At 44.0% G+C, this 20,446-nt stretch overlaps 1 protein-coding gene across 1 annotated transcript in view; it reads left to right on the forward strand.

The window, feature by feature from the left end:
• The window catches only part of LOC119945126 (ABI family member 3 binding protein), a 235,481-nt gene that overhangs the window by 82,394 nt on the left and 132,641 nt on the right, over positions 1–20,446 (forward strand). Inside the window, exon 3 of the mRNA XM_038766152.1 lies at positions 4,764–4,943. Within this exon, the coding sequence (XP_038622080.1) occupies positions 4,764–4,943 (180 nt within the window). The remainder of the gene's footprint in view (positions 1–4,763; positions 4,944–20,446) is intronic.

Genomic DNA, 20,446 nt, shown 5'->3' on the forward strand with positions numbered 1-20,446 from the left:
CAGGAAATCTCTGCTGCTTCAATCTCTGATCTACTCCCTGGACTCCACCTAGTTTTGGCACCTGAAAATATTTGATTTTGACTGAACCCTCCTTTTCAAGGCCAGATATCTTGCCGATGGGAATTGTCTTCCCAAATCTCTCGTAGGCAGGGTGGCTTTTCCCGCTGAGTCTCAGGACAACCCAGCACAGATCTTCCCACAGCCTTTCATCTCCCCTCACACCTCATCTTCTCAGGAAAATGGCTTCAGCAGTGTCAGAGAAGGAAGATGTGTAGATAGAGGGGAGGAATAGTGGTGGAGGACTCGCTCTAGAGAAGGGGAAGATTTTACCCATGCCAAATCTTGGGGTTCCAGTTCAACAATCCCCCAAGAACCTAGATCTGACCCTGCTCATGAGGTAATTTCCTCAGACAGCGACACTGTTTCTGCCGGGCCATTTTTGTTCAAGAGCACCAACTTTCTAACCGAGGCTTGAAAATACCAGGTGTTTTGCACTGCAATAGGGGCATGGTTCTTGGAGTGGAGTTAGGGGAGAGAACTGAAAAGATTTTGTTTCAAAAGTAGCAAGAGTGTCTTCCGCCTCACCCTTAGGCATTTAGAGGCAGGTTAAAAGCATTTTATTGTGAGTACTAGTGGCACAGGATTAAGTTGGCAGCTGAGCTCTGATCATAATCGCCTCCTTTCCTATGACCAACAAAACTGCAGGACTTTGGTTCCGGGAAGAGATTTTTTTAATGGTGTTATTCAAGCACTCACTACGTTTGAAGTACTGTTCTAAGCGCTGGAGTGGATCCAGTATTATCAGATAGGGGGTAGTCCCTGTCCCACATGGGGCTCACAGTTTAGGGAGGGAGATCTGATCCCCATTTTGCAGATAAGGAAAATCAATCAATCAATCAATCAATCGTATTTATTGAGCGCTTACTATGTGCAGAGCACTGTACTAAGCGCTTGGGAAGTACAAATTGGCATCACATAGAGACAGTCCCTACCCAACAGTGGGCTCACAGTCTAAAAGGGGGAGACAGAGAACAGAACCAAACATACCAACAAAATAAAATAAGTAGGATAGAAATGTACAAGTAAAATAAATAAATAAATAAATAAATAGAGTAATAAATATGTACAACCATATATACATATATACAGGTGCTGTGGGGAAGGGAAGGAGGTAAGACGGGGGGATGGAGAGGGGGACGAGGGGGAGAGGAAAGAAGGGGCTCAGTCTGGGAAGGCCTCCTGGAGGAGGTGAGCTCTCAGCAGGGAAAATGAGGCACAGAGAAGGCAAGCAACGTGCCCAAGGTCACCCAGCAGATAAACTGGGGCTGGGGTTAGAACCCAGGTTGTCCGGCTCTCAGGCCGTGCTCTTCCCATTAGGCCACACTGCTTCTCGTTGCATCTTGCCATTGTACCTTGGCCAAGTCACCTCCAGCAGCAAAGATGAAGCGGTCAATTTGTTTGATATGCTGGTGTCTAGGACACACAACCATATATCACAGTGCAGCCTGACAGACATGCCCCGTCTTCAGGTTAACTCCTCTTCCCTTCCAGATTCAATGTTCTGCTTCCAAAGGCTGCTCTGGCCGGGCTGATACATCTTTTGAGGACAGGAGGGATAAACAGCAGGAGCGTGCTACCCAAATAGCTGGATTTGGGGGCAGCTTTAAGTGGCAAAACATTGGTGGATGCCATCGGAGAAGGTGCTGGGATGTTGGGCTTTGGCAGAAGCACGATGTTAGTCTATTTTCGACTGCCAGCCTCAACTGATGAGCTACCCACGCAAACCGTTCAGTAAACAATTTGTGTCTTCAAGGGTGTTCACCCACGTTGTGTAATTATCCACAAATAGTGTGTTGTGGATGAGCTAATGATACAGTGCGATCTGAGTCCTGGAGGACGCAAGTGAGTAGGCGGCTGGCTGGAAATGACAGGTGGTGTTATCCGTGCTCACGGAAAACTGCGGTTACTCAAAATTGAAGCTGTGATAGGCAAAATGGGGCAGAAAATTGAGCCTGGATACTCAAATTGCACTTGACGAGGAAAACCTGCGTTTTATTGTAGCACTTGGAACTCCAGTTTAGAATAAATATGTGATTGTGTGGTCCATAATAGGCTATTAAAGTGGAAGGTAGTCACTAGGTTAGGGCTATGCTGAGTCACATTGTAATGATAATAATCATAACTGTAATCATAACCATAATTGAATATCTTTAAATATTAAATTATAAATATCTTTAAATTAATGATCTGTATTACTGCCCATCTCCCTCTCCATAGTGTAAGCTTGTTCATTCATTCATTCAGTTGTATTTATTGAGAGCTTACTGTGTGCAGAGCACTGGACTAAGTGCTTGGGAAGTACAAGTTGGCTTGTTATAGGCAGGGAGCGTATCCACTAAATTTGTTGTATTGTACTCTCCCAAGCCCTTAATACTGTGCTCTGCACATAGTAAGTGCTCAGGAAATACCGTTGATTGACTGAATTGTGCTATTTAAGCACTTACTCTATGCCAAGCACTGTGTGAAGCCCTGGAAAGATACAAGATTGATAGATAAGCATGTCAGATACAGTCTCTGTGCCACGTGGGGCTCACAGTCTAAGAGGGAGGTTAGGAGAGCTGGGATTTTGTCCCCATCTAAAAGGTGGGGAAACTGAGGCACAGAGGAGTTAAGTGAGTTGCCCATAGTCATCAACCAAGCAAGTGGCAGAGCCAAGATTTCAGAGGTCCTCGTCCCATGTGATGACCGTGTTCATGTTTCCTTTGCTGCTACGACCTACTGGACAGAGAGGACGATGATGAGTTATGACCGGGGTGCTTTCAGCCCTCTCCTCCTGCCACAGTAATAAGGATGGCATCCGTGGCTCAGTGGAAAGAGCCCGGGCTTTGGAGTCAGAGGTCATGGGTTCAAATCCCAGCTCCGCCAGTTGTCAGCTGTGTGACTTTGGGCAAGTCATTTAACTTCTCTGTGCCTCAGTGACCTCATCTGTAAAATGGGGATTAAGACTGTGAGCCCCCCCATGGGACAATCTGATCACCTTGTAACCTCCCCAGTGCTTAGAACAGTGTGTTGCACTTAGTGCTTAATAAATGCCATTATTATTATTATTTAAACTCCACCCCTCTCTGCACTGTGTCTACAGAAGTGGTCATGCCCACCAAGCCTATAACAGGGCCCCAGTGGACTTAAGGCAAGGTCAGTTTTCCTCCTTTGAATAAGGGGGATTGGAACAGTAACCCATTTCAATCAATCAATCAATCGTATTTATTGAGCGCTTACTATGTGCAGAGCACTGTACTAAGCGCTTGGGAAGTACAAGTCGGCAACATATAGAGACGGTCCCTACCCAGCAGTGGGCTCGCAGTCTAGAAGGGGGAGACAGACAATAAAACAAAACATGGAGACAGGTGTCCAGTCATCAGAACAAATAGAATTAAAGCTAAATGCACATCATTAACAAAATAAATAGAATAGTAAATATGTACAAGTAAAATAGAGTAATAAATCTGTACAAACATATATAAAGGTGCTGTGGGGAGGGGAAGGAGGTAGGGCCCGGGGGATGGGGAGGAGGAGAGGAAAATGGGAGCTCAGTCTGGGAAGGCCTCCTGGAGGAGGTGAGCTCTCAGTAGGGCTTTGAAAGGAGGAAGAGAGCTGACTTGGCAGATGTGCGGAGGGAGGGCATTCCAGGCTGGGTGGGGGACGTGGGCCGGGGGTCGATGGTGGGACAGGCAATAACGAGGTACAGTGAGGAGAACGCCCGGGTTCTTGCTCCTGAAGTTTCGGGTCCGAGTTTCATCCATCATTTCCGATGGGAGGGTCCATCATCATCACCACAAACACTGCTGTTGCATCTCATCAATTACAAGTGGGTTAATAAATTACACTTCTCCCAAAGTCACCCCCGCTTCCTTTGGGTGATCCAGCCCAGAAAGGGGAGTATTCTCTGTGAGGGTTTGCTACCATGATAGCTCTCTTGGGACAGAGGAATAGAGTCGTGTATGGGCTTTTCTGTGGCCCTGACTACCAGATAGTATCTCATTATGGTTTCTATTTTGTGTGTTCAGTGGGATTCAAGCAATTCTTGAGTGTGGGATTTCAAGTTCACCAGTCCCTTTAGACTGGAAGCTCCCTGAGGGCAGAGATAACACCTACCAACTGCACTGTACTCTCCCAAGTGCTTAGTACAGTGTTCTGTAAAAAGAAAGAGCTCAATAAACACCACTGATTGTGAAATTGAGTTGCTTAAAGTTATTTAGTTGAACATTGCCATTTTGGAGGTGTCATGGCCCTAGGGAAAAAGAGTATGAGTCAGGGAGAAGGGAGACATAAATCCTAGACTTAGTCCTTTTCAGCCTCCCCCCCTCACCACCCCCGGCCCCCAGACTGTAAACTCCTTGTGGGCAGGGAATATGTCAATAAACTCTGTCACACTGAACTCTGTTATATTGTATGTTGATAGTGCTCTGCACACAGTAAGCAGTCAATGAATATGATTGATTGGCAACCTCAAACAAGCCTCTTAACCTCTGTGGGCCTTTATTTCTTCACCAGTAAAATGGGAATGATAATACTACCTGACTTTCCCTAAGAATGAGGATGAAATAAACTGGTAAGAAAGACTTTTGGAAAAATAAAAGTGGTATACAAATTCAAGGCAATGAATATGATTCTGTAGATCATAGCGGCCAACTTCCAATCCTCAGAATGGAATTATCCTGAGCCACGGAGAGTGACACATCTGTTTTTTCCTGCCCGAACAGGTAAAACGCAAACTCTCCGAGTCCACATCAATACTACGAGTGACTCCATTCTGATGAAGTTTCTTCGACCAAGTCCGAATACAAAACTGGAAGGCTTCGTCTTGGGTTACGGCAGCAGCTCTTATCCCAATCAGTACATTCCACTGCCGGCAGAAGGCAAATCCTCCGAGGCTGTAGTCGGTAAGACGTTTTGGCTGTCCTTGGGGGTCAGGGGAATAAGTGGCAAGAAAAATGAAGAATGGCATTCTCTTCTGGCTTCTCCTTATGCACATACAAATAACATCAAAGACTGCCATTACCAATGGTTATCCAAGGCTGCATTCAGCTCCTTTGGTTGAGGGGATTGGAGATGTTTTAGTGTTGGACCAAAGGAGTGAATACCGTAGTTTAACAGCCTTAAGCACCGCTATACTTCATTTTGAACTGGTTCACTCTCTTGGGGAGTTTTGTGACGCTGTGCCAAAATGAAAGGTGCCAGCTGTCATCTGCTGCACTGTGGTGATCATGATGGTATTTATTAAGTGCGTACACTGTGGTACACTCTGGAGTCGATCAGCTTCCCAATCCCGCCTGTAGCAAACTGGCTTAACTTTATGGTTGTACATATTTATTACTCTGTTTATTTATTTATTTATTTATTTTACTTGTACATTTCTATCCTACTTATTTTATTTTGTTGGTATGTTTGGTTCTGTTCTCTGTCTCCCCCTTTTAGACTGTGAGCCCACTATCGGGTAGGGACTGTCTCTATGTGATGCCAATTTGTACTTCCCAAGCGCTTAGTACAGTGCTCTGCACATAGTAAGCGCTCAATAAATACGATTGATTGATTGATTGATTGATTTAGAGGGCATCAACCTGACAGTTGCAAGCCAGGTCACTTCATCCGTAGTGGAGAAATCTTAGTCTCTGAGTGGGAGGGTGTGTTTGTAAGAGAAAGCCACTAGTATTATTATTATTATTATTACCTGGGTATGTGAAATGGGCCTGGAACCCCAGTACCTGGACTCCTGGATCCTACCCCTGAACTCAGTTTCCCCAACCTCCCCGCTATTGCTATGGTCTCGTAGCTCACCTGAAGTCTCCCTTCCATTCAGGTCAGTGTGCCTGTCTCTGGCAGTGTGACATAGTGGATAGAGCACAAGCCTGGGAATCAGAAGGTCTTGGGTTCTAATCCCAGCTCTGTATTTGTGTGCTGTGTGACCTTAGGCAAGTAACTTCACTTCTCTGCACCTCAGATACCTCATCTGTAACATAAGGATTGAGATTGTAAGCCCCACGTGGGACAGGGTCTGTGTCCAACCTGATTTGCTTGTTTCCACCCTAATAATAATAATGGTATTTGTTAAGTGCTTATTATGTGTAAAGCGCTGTTCTAAGCTCTGGGGAGGTTACAAGGTGATCAGGTTGTCCCACGTGGGGCTCACAGTTTTAATCCCCATTTTAGAGATGAGGGAACTGAGGCACCAAGAAGTTAAGTGACTTGCCCAAAGTCACACAGCTGACAGGTGGCGGAGCTGGTATTTGAACCCATGACCTCTGACTCCAAAGCCCAGGCTCTTTCCACTGAGCCATGGTGCCTGGCACATAGTAAGCGCTTAACAAATGCCACAATTATGTTATTATTCCAACAGACAGACTGAGTTGTTAATTGCCACCTACCCCTGCTCCCCATACCACTAGGGAGTCAGGTGTTTTCAATCCTTTTTATTATTATTAATTTGAGGATCAAGCCTTCCTCTGCAGTCGCTCCCACTGTCAAGCTCCACGGCTCAAAACCTGCACCAAGCTTCCTTGTGGCCTGTTAACAGAACAGAAAGGGTCCAGACTAAGTAGGGTGTATGGAGTTCCTCTAAAAAAACAGTTTGAGATTGTGCAAAATCTGCACGGTTCCACCAGACGACACCTGTGACACCACACCGCTCTGTTGTGTGCCCAGCCGTGAGCTTGCTCTGAAACTGAGAAGGAAGGGCTGTCAGTGACCATCCTACCTCTAATCTTAAAACCTCCCTCCAAACTCATCACCCTGGCTCTGTTTTAATCCCCCTCTCCTTAGGCCCAAGTTGAGTTTCGCTTCTCCGCTTCCAGAGTGCTGAGGTACATTGTGAGGCTGGTCAGTCACACAACTGATCTCCACAGGCTCCCTTTTCAGGTGGGCCTTGCCAGGGCCGGGATCAGACTTCGAGCATCATCCAATTTTAATATCTGTCTCCCCCACTGGACTGTAAGCTCCCTGTGGGCAGGGACCATGTCTTCCAATTCTGTTGTACTCTCCCAAGTGCTTAGTACAGTGATCCGCACGCAGTAAGCACCCAATAAGCACCATGGATTAATTGATCCGAAGTCCTAGAGGCAGCCATTCAAAAATTGTCTGCAGACAACTGCTCACTCGAGAAAGCAAATGATTACAAATCGCTTAACCAAATCAGCTGTAAAGGTAAATTAACGGGGTTATATTATTTGCCTTTGAGTCTGCAATCCTTTAAAACTTACGTACACACAGGGTATCTGATGTAGATTCAGGAATGCTTTGCACATAGTAAGCGCTTAATAAATGCCATCATTATTATTATTATTATTGATCCCATATACATAGCATTCTTCCCGTGAGAAAATGGGCTCCATTTAGGGAACACATTTACCAACTCTGTTGTAGTGTACCCCCCTGAGTACTTAGAACAGTGTTCTGCATGCTATAAGTGCTCAATAGATGCCCTAGAAAAAGACTAGCAGCTTTTGGATTTGGCACACACTTTTTAGGAACCAATTCTGTTGTACGTTTGAGGGCTGCTTAGGCTAATATTTCATTCAAGGTCACTAAGGAGTCATCACGTGCTGGGTGTTTTACAGAACAGAAAGATACTGTCCCTGTTATCCCGGAGCTTATGTCCTGAGGAAGACCCAAGAGAGGTTGGCTAATGTGGCTTTTGGCACTATGAGAGTGGGATTTAGAGGGTTGTGTTAGCCATTAACACTTTCACTCGGAAGCGTTCTCCCTCCTCTTCAGACTGCGAGCCCCAGTTGGACAAAGACTGCCCGATCTGATTATCTCGTATCGACCCTAGCACTAAAACAGAGTCCTTGGCTAGTAGAAAGTGCATAACAATAATAGTAATTTAACAATGTAGGTGTTTAAGCACTTACTCCTGGCAAGCCCTGTGCTCACCAGATGCATTACAATCAGATCAGAAACAGTCACTGTCCCACTCAGGGCTAGTAGTGTAGGAGTGAGGGAAAGCTGGTATCTTATCCCCATTTTACAGATGAGCAAGCTGAGGCCTAGAGAAATGAAGTTACTTGCCCAAGGTCTCACAGCAGGCACGTGATAGAGCTGGAATTAGAAGCCAGGTCTCTTGACTCCAGGCCTGCTCTCTTACCACTAGGCCACACTGCTCATTAGCAGAGTGTTTTCCAGGCTCTTAAGTCCATCAAAATGAAGGAGGAAAACGAGTTCGTCCTTAAGAATGGAAGTTAAAAATCTGAGACTCCCAGAAACGCGAGACCATAGGTGGAAATGGTTAAGAATCTAGAGACATCTTTTCCCTTGACCCAATTTCCCATCTAATATTAAGAGAAATGCAAGCTTTGATGGCATGGACCAATTTGTGACCAGGATTAAGCCCTGGGAGTTTGACAGTGGCGTGGTTGATAACTGTTATCATCATGGAAATCAGACATTCCTAAAATAATAAAATAACAATAATAATTGTGGTATTTGTTAAATACTTACCATGTCCCACGCACCACACTTGAGCACCGGAGTTGACACAATTTAAGTAGACACGGTCCCTGACCTGCAAAAGCAGCCAGCAAATCTCTCTCTTCTCTGACAGTAGAGATTTCTGCATTTTCCTAGAGCAGAGCAATTTACTGCCCTCTTTATGGAAGACAGCTGCGGATTTCCCAATGACTCTCTGGTCAAAAATCCACTTTTATTTCATTAAAGGAAGTTTTGTAACCGCTGCTAAGTAGAAAAAATGTCCTGTAATAGTGCTAATCCTGGGGCATTTCAGGAGGAAATTAAAAGCATTGATATGTACCGGGGAATTGTTTATTTCAACAACAACAACAAACAATCCTCTGTAGCACATTAAAGTATAATTCCAGGATGTGACTCAGCTTTCTAGTCTTCAGAGTGCTGTACATGAAATAATGATCTTCAGATAAAAATGTTTGACAATTAATCCTTTTCCACAGAAAGAATGGTTGCTGAAGGGTTCTCTATTTTCTTCCAGGGACTGAGTAAATTTCAATTGAGTCTAGTGCTTTATGCCTGTTGCTAAATAGCATTTTCTTTGAACTTTAATAGTTTAAAGCCCTATTACTAATAGAGTATGGGTAAACCCATTTCCGTGAAAGGTGTCTCCAACTGCAAAGCATGAGAAGCAGCAAGACTTAGTGGGAAATGTGTGGGTTTGGAAATCAGAGTACACGGGTCCTAATCCCGGCTCTGCCACTTGCTTGCTGTGGGATCTTGGACAAGGCACTTGACTTCTCTGTGCCTCCGTTTTCTCAGCTGCAAAATGGGGATTCAATACCTGTTCTCCCCCCTACCTAGATTGTCAGCCCCGTGTGGGACAGAGACTATCTCATTAGCTAGCCCCACACTTGACTTAGAAGAGTGCTTGACTTATGGTAAACATTTAATAACTACCACATTTATTTATTTAAAATCTGCTTTGCATCACAAGATGCTATTAAAAAGATATGACTATCTTGCTCTGCGGCCTGATTAGTAATGTGTGGCTATTCCTGAGCTTTAGAAATAAAGCCAGCCAGCCTTGTGGGGTAACAGACATTTGAACTTTTGGACATTTGATATTCACCCCAACCCCACGGCACTTACTATACATATCTTTAAATTATATGTTTTAAATTACTTGTGTATTCACGTTAATGTCCATCTCCCCCTCTAGACTTTAGGCTCGTTATGGGCAGGGAACGTGTTGGATAATTCTGTTGTACTCTCCCAAGCACTAAATACATTGTTCTGCACATAGTAAGTATTCAATAAATGCCATCGATTGATTGGGGCTGGAGGGACCAAGAGAGGCAGTCAGTCATATTTATTGAGCACTTAGTGAGTGCAGAGCACTGTACTAGGCTCTTGGGAAAGTATAACAGACACATTTCCTACCACAACGAGCTTACAGCCTGAATAATAATAAAAACGATGATGATGGTATTTGTTAAGCGCTTGCTATTTGCCAAGCACTGTTCTAAGCGCTGGGGGGATACAAGGTCATCAGGTTGTCCCGCGTGGGGCTCACACTTTTAACCCCATTTTACAGATGAGGTCACTGAGGCACAGAGAAGTTAAGTGACTTGCCCAAAGTCACACAGTTGGCAAGTGGCAGAGCCGGGATTCGAACCCATGACCTCTGACTCCCAAGCCCGGGCTCTTTCCACTGAGCCACACTGCTTCCCAGCTCCTATCGCTGGGCAGGTGAGTGACCACACTCTCCCAGACAGATGTCTTGGTTTTCCTTAATATTCTCCAGAGATGGGGCCTCTGTTAATTTACTTCAGTGTTTTCCCATATTAAAAGTCAAGAGGTTCTGTTCTAATTTAAGCCCATTTCCTTTTGTCGTCTTCTCTGTGGACCTAGAGAAGCGGTCAGTACCCTGCCCAAACAATCCTTTCCTATTCTTGAAGGACTGTCTCTCGATGTTGTCACCTTGTACTTCCCAAGCGCTTAGTACAGTGCTCTGCACACAGTAAGCGCTCAATAAATACGATTGATTGATTGATTGATTGATTGAAGTTAGCCCATGTGTGCAGGTGTGGCTGAGAGGGTCACTGTGAGAGCCACAGTGCTGGCCACATTAGACAGAAAAGCCAACTTTTGTGTTGATGTGGTAAATGTTTGCAGTTCCTGGGGCTGTTTTCTCTTTTGCCTCCTCGTCTCTCTTGGAAATGAGTGGTGGTGTTCACTCAGACAACTGGCTGTTAACTCCATTTAGGTATTTAATGAATCCTTAGGCACAATCACATATGCCCTTATAATTGTGGTATTTAAGTGCTTACTACGTGCCAGGCACTATACCAAATGGTGGGGGTAGATACAAGCTGATCAGATTAGACAGAGTCCCTGTCCCACTTGGGACTCACAGTCTTACTCCCCTCTTTCCATATGAGGTAACTGAGACACAGAGACTCGTAACCTCACTGCTTGTTGAATGTCCCAAGGATGAGCCCAGGATCTTTTAGACTGTGAGCCCACTGTTGGGTAGGGACTGTCTCTATATGTTGCCAATTTGTACTTCCCAAGCGCTTAGTACAGTGCTCTGCACATAGTAAGCGCTCAATAAATACGATTGATGATGATGATTGCAAGTGTGGCTTTAGCCGGGGTAGGGAAGCTAGATCTCCGTGACTGGAGAGGTTTTGTGAAGAACCACAGATAAATGTCCTGCTTCTTTTTCTGCCCTTACATTCCTGCTAGTTGAGAAGTAACCCCTATGCTCACGGCATGGTTCTACACACACAAATTGTCCAACTAACTGAAGCGTGGTATTAAGTCTGAGCCTGGATTTTCCAGATTTCAGGCCCAATAAACCTGGACCTGATACGTTCCTATGAATAAGCCAAAGTGTTTATTTGGAAGTGCTAATGAACAGAAAACTAAGTGCAAACCAATACACACTCACACTCATTCTCGGCCACAGCTGCAACACGAGGAGCCAGGCTTAGCAACTCCAGGAGAAAATTGGAACCACAAGCTAGAGATGAATTTTGGAAAGGTTTCTGAGTGAAAAATGTCTCCTTCTGCCCTATATCTGGTCTAAATCCGAGCTGGTTTTAGCAAATTTAGAGTGGTCCCTTGCAGATTCAGGCTTGAAAATGACATTTTTCAATCAATCAGTGGTATTTTTGAGTGCTTACTGTGTGCAGAGCTTGGAAGAGTACAGTGCAACACAGTGAGTAGATGCCTTCCCTGCACACAGTAAGCTTACAATCTAGAGGGGGAGACAAACATTAATACAAATAATTTTTAATACATAATTTATAGCCTTGTACATAAGTCGAGTGGGGTGAATACCAAATGTCTAAAGGTCGCAGATCCAATAATAGTAATGGTGGTATTCATTAAGCGCTTACTGTGTGCCAGGAACTGTACTAAGGCGCTGGGATGGATACAAGCAAGTTGGGTTGGACACAGTCCCTGGTCCCATGTCTCCCAGGCCTGTGTTCTTTCCACTAGGTTAAACTGTTTTCCTGACAAGCCCTCTTAGAATTCCAGGGAATGGCTGTGGGAATTAGCACAAGACGGGAACCTTGATTCTGAAAACGAGAAAAACTCAGTCAAGTAAAAAAAAATTTTTTTTTTAAAGTGGCGTGATGTTTTTTAATATAAAATCTTCCATTGCTAGGTTAGATTAATGGTCAATTCAACCATAATCGGCTTCCAGAAGTGGAAATTGGGGTGTTTGGAAGAGCTGTGTGGGAAATTCATGCTCACGAATAGGGATTGACCACCTAATGTCACTAATTTTCCTCCTCTCCATCCCTAACATTCCTTAGAGTGTAGCCCGCACCAAATGTCATCCGCTTGTCCAGAGCCCAACCAAATTGCGGCTCTGCAAGCAGAACTCCAAAATGGGCACCCCATCATGCCCTCCCCTGGTACTCTCTCCCTGCTGCTGCTTCTGCCTTCTTTTCCAATGGAAAACCTGATAAAAGAAGGGCCTTTTGGGGCCTGTGTGAGGCTATTAAAGAAGTGCGGAGAGGCAAAGTGGAGTCGGAAGAGGCGATGAGGTTGGGGAAGCAGGAAGATGGTGAGACTCTCCATTGCCACCCTGACTTCTGTCACTGTGGTCAAGGGGATAGTTTCCCCCTAGGTTTTGAAGAAGCAGCATGGCCCAGTGGAAAGAATGAGGGCCTGAGAGTCACAGGACCTGGGTTCTAATCCTGGATCATTCACTTGTCCGCTGTGTGACCTTGGGTAAATCTCTTAAATTTTCTGCGCCTCGGTTCCCTTATCTGTAAAAATGGGGATTAAGACTGTGGCCCCGACATGGGGTATGGACCATGTGTAACCTGTCTAGTCTGTATCCACCCCGGTGCTTAGTACAGTATCTGGCACGTAGTAAGCGCATAACAAGTACCAATATAAGTTGCAAATGCTTTGAGTTTCCAGCTCCAATGGTTTTGGGACAGTCACTCCTTAACCCATGGTGGCTACAAATACTGTAGCTGCTAAAAGAAGCAGCATGGTGTAGTGGTTAGAGCATGGGACTGGGTTGTAATCCTGGATCGCCACTTGTCTGCCTTGTGACCTTGGGCAAGTCACTTCACTTCTCTTTGCCTCAATTACCTCATCTGTAAAATGGGGATTGAGACTGTGAGCCCTGAATGGGACAGGGACTGGGCCAAAGACTGTGAGCCCACTGTTGGGTAGGGACTGTTTCTATATGTTGCCAACTTGTACTTCCCAAGCGCTTAGTACAGTGCTCTACACACTCTAAGTGCTCAATAAATACGATTGAATGAATGAAATGAATGAATTTCCTTATACCCACCTCAGTGCTTAGTACAGTGCCTGGCACACAGTAAGTGCTTAACAAATGCCATAATTATCGTTATTATTACATCCCTGGAAAATCCCATTGTGGAAGAGGAGGGGGGATCATGTGGGTGCGTGAGCAAAGTGGAAAGGAAATAAATGACCAAATAATTTTTTGGACTCTAGTCTCCTTTAGCCCTGTGTAGAAAGCCACTTGAAAACATTGGGTAACCAGAAAAAGTTAAGCATTTTCTAGGAATTGAGAGAGATTACAAAACATATCTAATCCATTTCCTAAAAGAAAAATGGATCTCGTCACAGAGACGAGGCTAGGGGCAACCATGAAAACAGTGACTTCAGTCTCACAGATGGAAGCCGGCAGTAGAATGGATGTCATCGACCCTTTTCAATTGCCATCCACCTACATCTGTAATAAGTCGGTTGTATTTACTGGGCACTTACCATGTGCAGAGCACTGTACCAAGCACTTGGGAGAGTACAGTATAACAGAGCTGGTAGACCTATTCACTGCCCACAGTACTATATCCACTTTATGCAGAAAGCTTTAAGGTGTATAACATTATCCTGAGAATGTAGCATATTAAGTCTCTTCTCTATGTCTCAGGTTTCTCACCAATATCCAATGGGGATTAAATACCTCTTTTCCCTCCTAAGTGGACTTTGAGCCCAATGCGGAGCAGGATAATCTGGCCCGATTATCTTCTATCTATGCCAATGCTCAAAATATTGCTTGGCAAGTAGTAAGCACTTAAATATCATGGTAACTATTATTAGTCGTAATGTTGTTGAGAGAATTTGACTTTAGTGCCTTAAAAATGAAATGAGCCCTCCAATTTCACAAGACATCTTAAGAGGCCCAGATCATTTCATTTTTTTCCATAACTGTGGATTTCTTGGAATGTTTTGAAATGCGACCCACTGAGGTCTGAATTTCATCTTGACTTTGAACCAGGTCTTCCTTTTCTAGCAACTGAAAATTCCTCATGAATTTATAAAACAAAGTGTGTTAGCTTAACAGAAAGGAGGTCACGCATTCTTAAACACTTTATCCTGAATTGAGGTCAACCATAAAATTGTTCCTCTTCAAAGAGATCTCCTTGCTGTACTGATTTTTTTTCCTGTTTTCAGTGCTACCTTTCAGAGTCCCAGTCGTCACACAGCCTCGACTCAGTGAAAGCAATGCTTTCCCTGATGGCTTCTTGTCCACTGCATTAGTCTCCCAATAGTCTATTCATTGAGTCTTTCAACCATTAACCAACCAAAGGTATTTATTGAGCATATTCAGTGTGCCACACTAAGCGCTTGGGAGAGTACAGTATAATACACGTGATTCCTTCCCACAAGGACTGTGAATTATAGTGATTCTGCTCTTCCTATTTGGTCTAGGAAAGTCACGATTCTTATGCTTTTGAGGCAAACTCCTAAAAAAACATCAGTGAAAGAAAACAGCATGGTTTATTCATTGTCACATTTATTGAGCACTCACTGTGTTCAAAGCACTGTACTAAGCACTTGGAAAGTACAATTCAGCAACAAATAGAGACAAACCCTGTCCATAACGGGCTCACAGTCTAGAAGGGAGGAGACAGGCATCAAAACAAATAAACAGGCATTACTATAAATAAATAGAATTATAGATATATGCACATCATTAAAACAAATAGAATTATAAATATGTACATGTACGCAAGTGCTGTGTGGGCGCGGGTAGAGCAAAGAGAGCGATTGGGGGCGATGGGGAAGGGATTGGGAGAAGAGGAAAAGATGGGGCTTAGTGGGAAGAACACAGGCCTGGGAGTTAGAGAACCTGGATTCTAATCTCGGCTCTGCTGGGTGACCTTGAAAAAGTCAGTTAACTTCTCCGGGCCTCAGTTCCTTCATCTGCAAAATGGGGAGTCAAAACCTGTCCTCCCTCCTACTTAGGTTATGAGTCCCGTGTGGGACCTGATGATATTGTATCTACCCCAGAGATGAGATAGTTATAAATAAATTATTTATTCATGTTAATGTCTCTCCCTCTAGACTGTAAACTCATTATGGGGAGGAAATGTGTCTGCTAATTTTTTTTAATGGTATTTGGCAAGCGCTTACTATGTGCCAGGCACTGTTCTAAGTACTGGGGGAGATACAAGCTAATCAAGTTGAACAGAATCCCCGTCCCACTATGGGGCTCACAGTCTTAATCCCCATTTTACAGATGTGGTAACTGAGACACAGAGAAGTCAAGTGATTTGCCCAAGGTCACACAGCAGACAAGTGGATTAGAACCTAGAACCAGGCCCATGTTCTATCCATTGTCATACTGCTTCATTTATTTGTACTGTCCTCTCCCAAGTGCTTAGAACAGTGCTCTTTACATAGTAAGCGCTCAATAAGCACCATTGGTTAATATGGTGCTTGGCACATAATGTTTAATAAATACCGCATTATTATTATTATTATCATCATTATAAGTGAAATCGCTTCTTAGACTGCTTTCCTTCAGATACTCCTTTGAAGCTGCTGCTGTAGCCCTAAAATGCTGTAGGGATCTGGGGCAAAGAGGGAAAGGGCATGGATTCTAAAACTTAGAAGAAAGTGAGAACCATTCAGGAACAAAATCTTTTCAAACTCTTGTTGGGTTTTCAAATTTCCTTTACTTTGAGGGATTTGTCCCCAAATCCAGCTCTCCCCCTGAAAGACTGCCTGGTATTCTCTGTCACCCATTTTGACAAACAGTGAGTTGTATGGCAAGAGGGCAGCTCTGAATCCCGAGATTTTAAGACAGTAATGTTAATTTTGCTTGGAATCCCTGCCCAGGCACATCTGACTGAAACGAACTCATCACTAACGCCTTGACCCTGATGCCAACGGCAGCATTTCTTCAAAGTTGACATCGCTCCCTCAGTATTAACATTTGACAACTGATTTCCTAATCCCCAATATTAAAGAAAACATAGCCGAACCCGGCTCTTCCTTTGTAGATAACGTCAGGCTAAGCGATGAGTTCACTGGAAAACGGGCGTTTGTGTACACAGGCTGCACTTCAAAAGCAAACCTTTGCCAACCTTTATAAGATGATTATTAGGCAACACCCAACACTGAACATCTCTGCAGGGAACATATTTCAAAATGCAGAACAGAAGAAAACCACACACTATAAAATCAACACCCGCAAATTTAGTACAGGACTGCCAGACTGGAAGAGGGTGGGTATTGGGGGATGGTGAAGGAAAATGTTGTACTAACTTTGGCCCCTATTTGTATATGAAGTCAGGGAGATGTCAGGGTACACCTCTTTACAACTAGTCTGGGTTAATTTGTTTTTTTGGTTTTTTTTGTTGGGTTTTTAAAAATGGTATTATTTCTACTCTTGCAGTCTTACTACAGTTTTGCAAATACAATCAGTGGTAAGGACTAAATAATGTCTTCTCATGGGAAATTATGGTATTTCAAAGTTTTATTCATATATTTACAAAATATATGATATAAAATCACAAGTATTACTGTAGAAGAGGCAGCTGGTTTTCTTGAAGGGTAATTCAGCCTAATAATGTAAAGCACTGCTCTGTCTGATTTTTTATTACTGTTTTTAAAAAAAGAAATAGTAGTACAGTTAATAAAAATAGGTTTGGGTAGAATTGATCAGTAACATCAATCAATTCATGCATGCTGTGACTAAGTCTAAGGGTTTATTCTAAAAGTGGTTAGTCACCATGCCTTTCTGTATTTTTTTTAAATATATGGAACGTCTATACAAGGTGCGAAATATGTGATCAGAATGGATTGATATTATATTATCTTTTAGACTGTGAGCCCACTATTGGGTAGGGACTGTATATGTTGCCAACTTGTACTTCCCAAGCGCTTAGTACAGTGCTCTGCACACAGTAAGTGCTCAATAAATATGATTGATGATGAAATGCTGTTCTAAAGTGCTGGGGTAGATGCAAGTTAATCAGGTTGGATACAGTCCCTGTCTCACATGGGGCTCACAATCTAAGTAGCGGGGGGGGAATTGTCCACATTTTACCGCTAAGGAACCTGAGTCACAGATAAATTAAATGACTTGCCCAGGGCCACACTGCAAAAAATTGGCAGGGCTGGGACTAGAGCCCAGATCTTCTGATTCCCTGTGTTTTTTCCACTAAGCCATGATGCTTCTCACATGGAAATTAGGCCCGCCCCTAATTTCCAGGAAAAATTACCATTTGCTTCTCCCAACCCTGCCTCAGCCCTAGAATAGTAATAATAATAATTCAGCACTTATTATTATGGTATTAATTGCCTAGCACTTTACTAAGCCCTAGGGTAGAAACAAGATAATCAGGCCCTATTCTCTCTCCTAATTACTCTGCGAGCCCCATGTGGAACCTAATTATTCTGTATCTACCTCAGCCCTTAGTACAGCGCTTGACATACAGTAAGCACTAAACAAATACCACAGTTACTATTATTATTCTTATTACTTGTCCAAGGTCACCCAGAGCAGCAAGTGGTGGAAGAGGTGACATTTGAACCCAGGTCTTCTGACTCTCAGTCCTATGATCTTTCCACCAGGCCACAGTGCTCCATTCCTGATCCGTTTGCGGGAAGGAATGGGAGTGGGAAGAGGGGGCGAGGGCAGAGCACTGAGGGTACTGGGGGAGGGTGAAGGGTGGAGGAAGCGAATGTGAGCCAAGTAGAAAGCTTCATTCCATAATAATAATAATGGCATTTATTAAGCACTTACTATGTGCAAAGCACTGTTGTAAGCACTGGGGAGGTTACAAGGTGATCGGGTTGTCCCACGTGGGGCTCACATTTTACAGATGAGGTGACTGAGGCCCAGAGAAGTGAAGTGACTGCCCCAAAGTCACACAGCGAGCAGGGATTTGAACCTATGACCTCTGCCTCCAAAGCCCGGGCTCTTTCCACTGAGCCATGCTGCTTCCCAGAGTGATTAATTCCTTTGGTTGAAGGGATGGGAGAAGGCCCAAGGGAAGACAGGGACCCTGACTCCTCTCACCCAGCGCTCACTCCCATTCCCTCGCTCTCAAAGCCACCCTCCCCTTCCCGCTCACAGGAGCTAATGAGTGAGCGGTTTTAGTGGGATGGTGTGACTTCCTCAACTCTCACCCAAATTTCCACTCACTAGTCTGCGCTGTCTAACTTGAAGTAAAATCCCAAGCCTCGGGTTTATGAAGTGACCTTAAAATAAATGCATTTCCAGTTCCATAGGTCAGAAAAGCAGCAGTGTGGCCTAGTGGGGAGAGCCTTCCCACTCTAGTGTCTTCTGGGAGTCAGAAGACTTGGGTTTTAATCCCAGCTCAGGCGCATGCCTGCTGTGTGACCCCGGCAAGTCACTTCACTTCTCTGTGCCTCAGTTTCCTCCACTGTAAAATTAGGGATTCAATATTTGCTCTCTCAGCCTGTGAGTCCCAGGAGGGACAAGGACTAGATCTGACTCGATTAACATGAATGTACCACAGTGCCTGATGCATGGCAAGTGCATAATAAATGCTATCATCATTATTATTATTATTAATAATAATGGTAAAACACACAGAGGGTGTGTCCCATGTGTTCCCAACTCCAGAACTATGAGTAAATTTGACATAGGCTCGCAAATGTCAGATTACGGATGTGTGACGCCAGTTGACATCACACAGATCGTGGATCAGTTGTACGTCATCTCTGTGGGGGTCTATTGGATAAAAGTATACCCTGTCGACTCATTTCAGGTAAATATGTTGAAACCTCACTAGATATTCTGGCTTCAAGTTCTAAACCACATTTTCCAAAACAATGCTTGTGCAATGATTTAAACGTAGTATTCCTTATGGAATGGCCTACCATTAATCTAATTCAAGAGGTTCCACTAAAGTGGACAAAACCAGACTTGCAAATAGTTTCCTTCCTTGGCTAGGCCCGTAAAAATTCAATCTGGTCTGAAAAACTTACCTAGCCCACCATATCATATTTCCCAAACCCACCCTCTCTTCTAGCTCTCCCCATCCCTTTCTACATTATTTTTAATGGCATTTGTTTAACGCTTACTATGTGCCAGGTTCTGTAATAAATATTACAGTAGATTTGAGATAATCAGGTTGGATGCCGTCCCTGTCCCATATAAGGCTCACGGCCTTTATCCCAATGAGGTAACTGAGGCACAGAGAAGTTGTGACTCGCCACAACGGACAAGTGGTGGAGTGGGAATTAGAACTCAGATCCTCTGACTCCCAAGCCTGTGCATTTTCCACTAGGCCACCGGAATGGAGAAGCTCAGGTTTGATAAAGTGCTGCTTACCTTCAAGGGAGATGGGAAGTCAGTAGACCTGGGCTCATAACCCAGCTCTCCCACTTGACTGCTGTGTGACCTTAGCAAGTGACTTAGCTTCTCTGTACCTCAGTTTCCTCGCCTGTTAAAAATGGAGATGGAATCCTTCTCCCTCCTACATCCCATGCGGAACAGGGACTGTGTCCAACCTGATTAGCTTGTATCTACCGCAGAGCTTAGTATAGTGCTTGGCACACAGTAAGTGCTTAATCAATCGCATTTATTGAGCACTTTTTTTGCACAGAGCACTGTACTAAGTGCTTGGGAGAGTACACTGTAATAGAGCTGGTAGGCAAGTTCCTTACAATCTAGAGGGAGAATAAAATACCATTTTAAAAAAAGGCTGGATAAAATGTATCATTAAAAATGAAGCTAATTATTTTTGCATGTCAGAAAATCTCCTCATAAGTTATCACAGACAGCATCCCATCTGCTTGCTCTTCTGCTTGTCCTGGACAGCCACCAGAAATAGTTGTTTCCCTTCCATTTCTAGGAACTTGCTAAACCCACTTCATTTTGGTCTCCTAGAGCTCAGTTTGGTTGTGGGACTTTCACCTTCCTTAACTGTTCCAAGATGCGTCTTTACCTCCCGGGATATTAAGCCACTGATCTGCAGGTGGAAACTAGCCTGGCTTATCGATCCTGGATTTCTCTGACGATCAATCAGTGGCATTTATGAAATGCTTGCTCTGTGCAAAACACTGTTCTAAGTGCTTGTGGGAGTGGAGCCAAGGAAGTTCTCCAGTAGTTTTGAAGTCATGTTTCCCCTCTCCTGTTGAAGAAACTTCACATGTGACGTTGGCTGAAGCAGCCCGCTTAGAGACCTTGTTTCGGTTTGATTAGGAGAGAAGATGTTTG

The sequence above is a fragment of the Tachyglossus aculeatus genome, chromosome 24 (genome assembly GCF_015852505.1).
Source record: "Tachyglossus aculeatus isolate mTacAcu1 chromosome 24, mTacAcu1.pri, whole genome shotgun sequence".
Classification (NCBI taxonomy): Eukaryota; Metazoa; Chordata; class Mammalia; order Monotremata; family Tachyglossidae; genus Tachyglossus; species Tachyglossus aculeatus.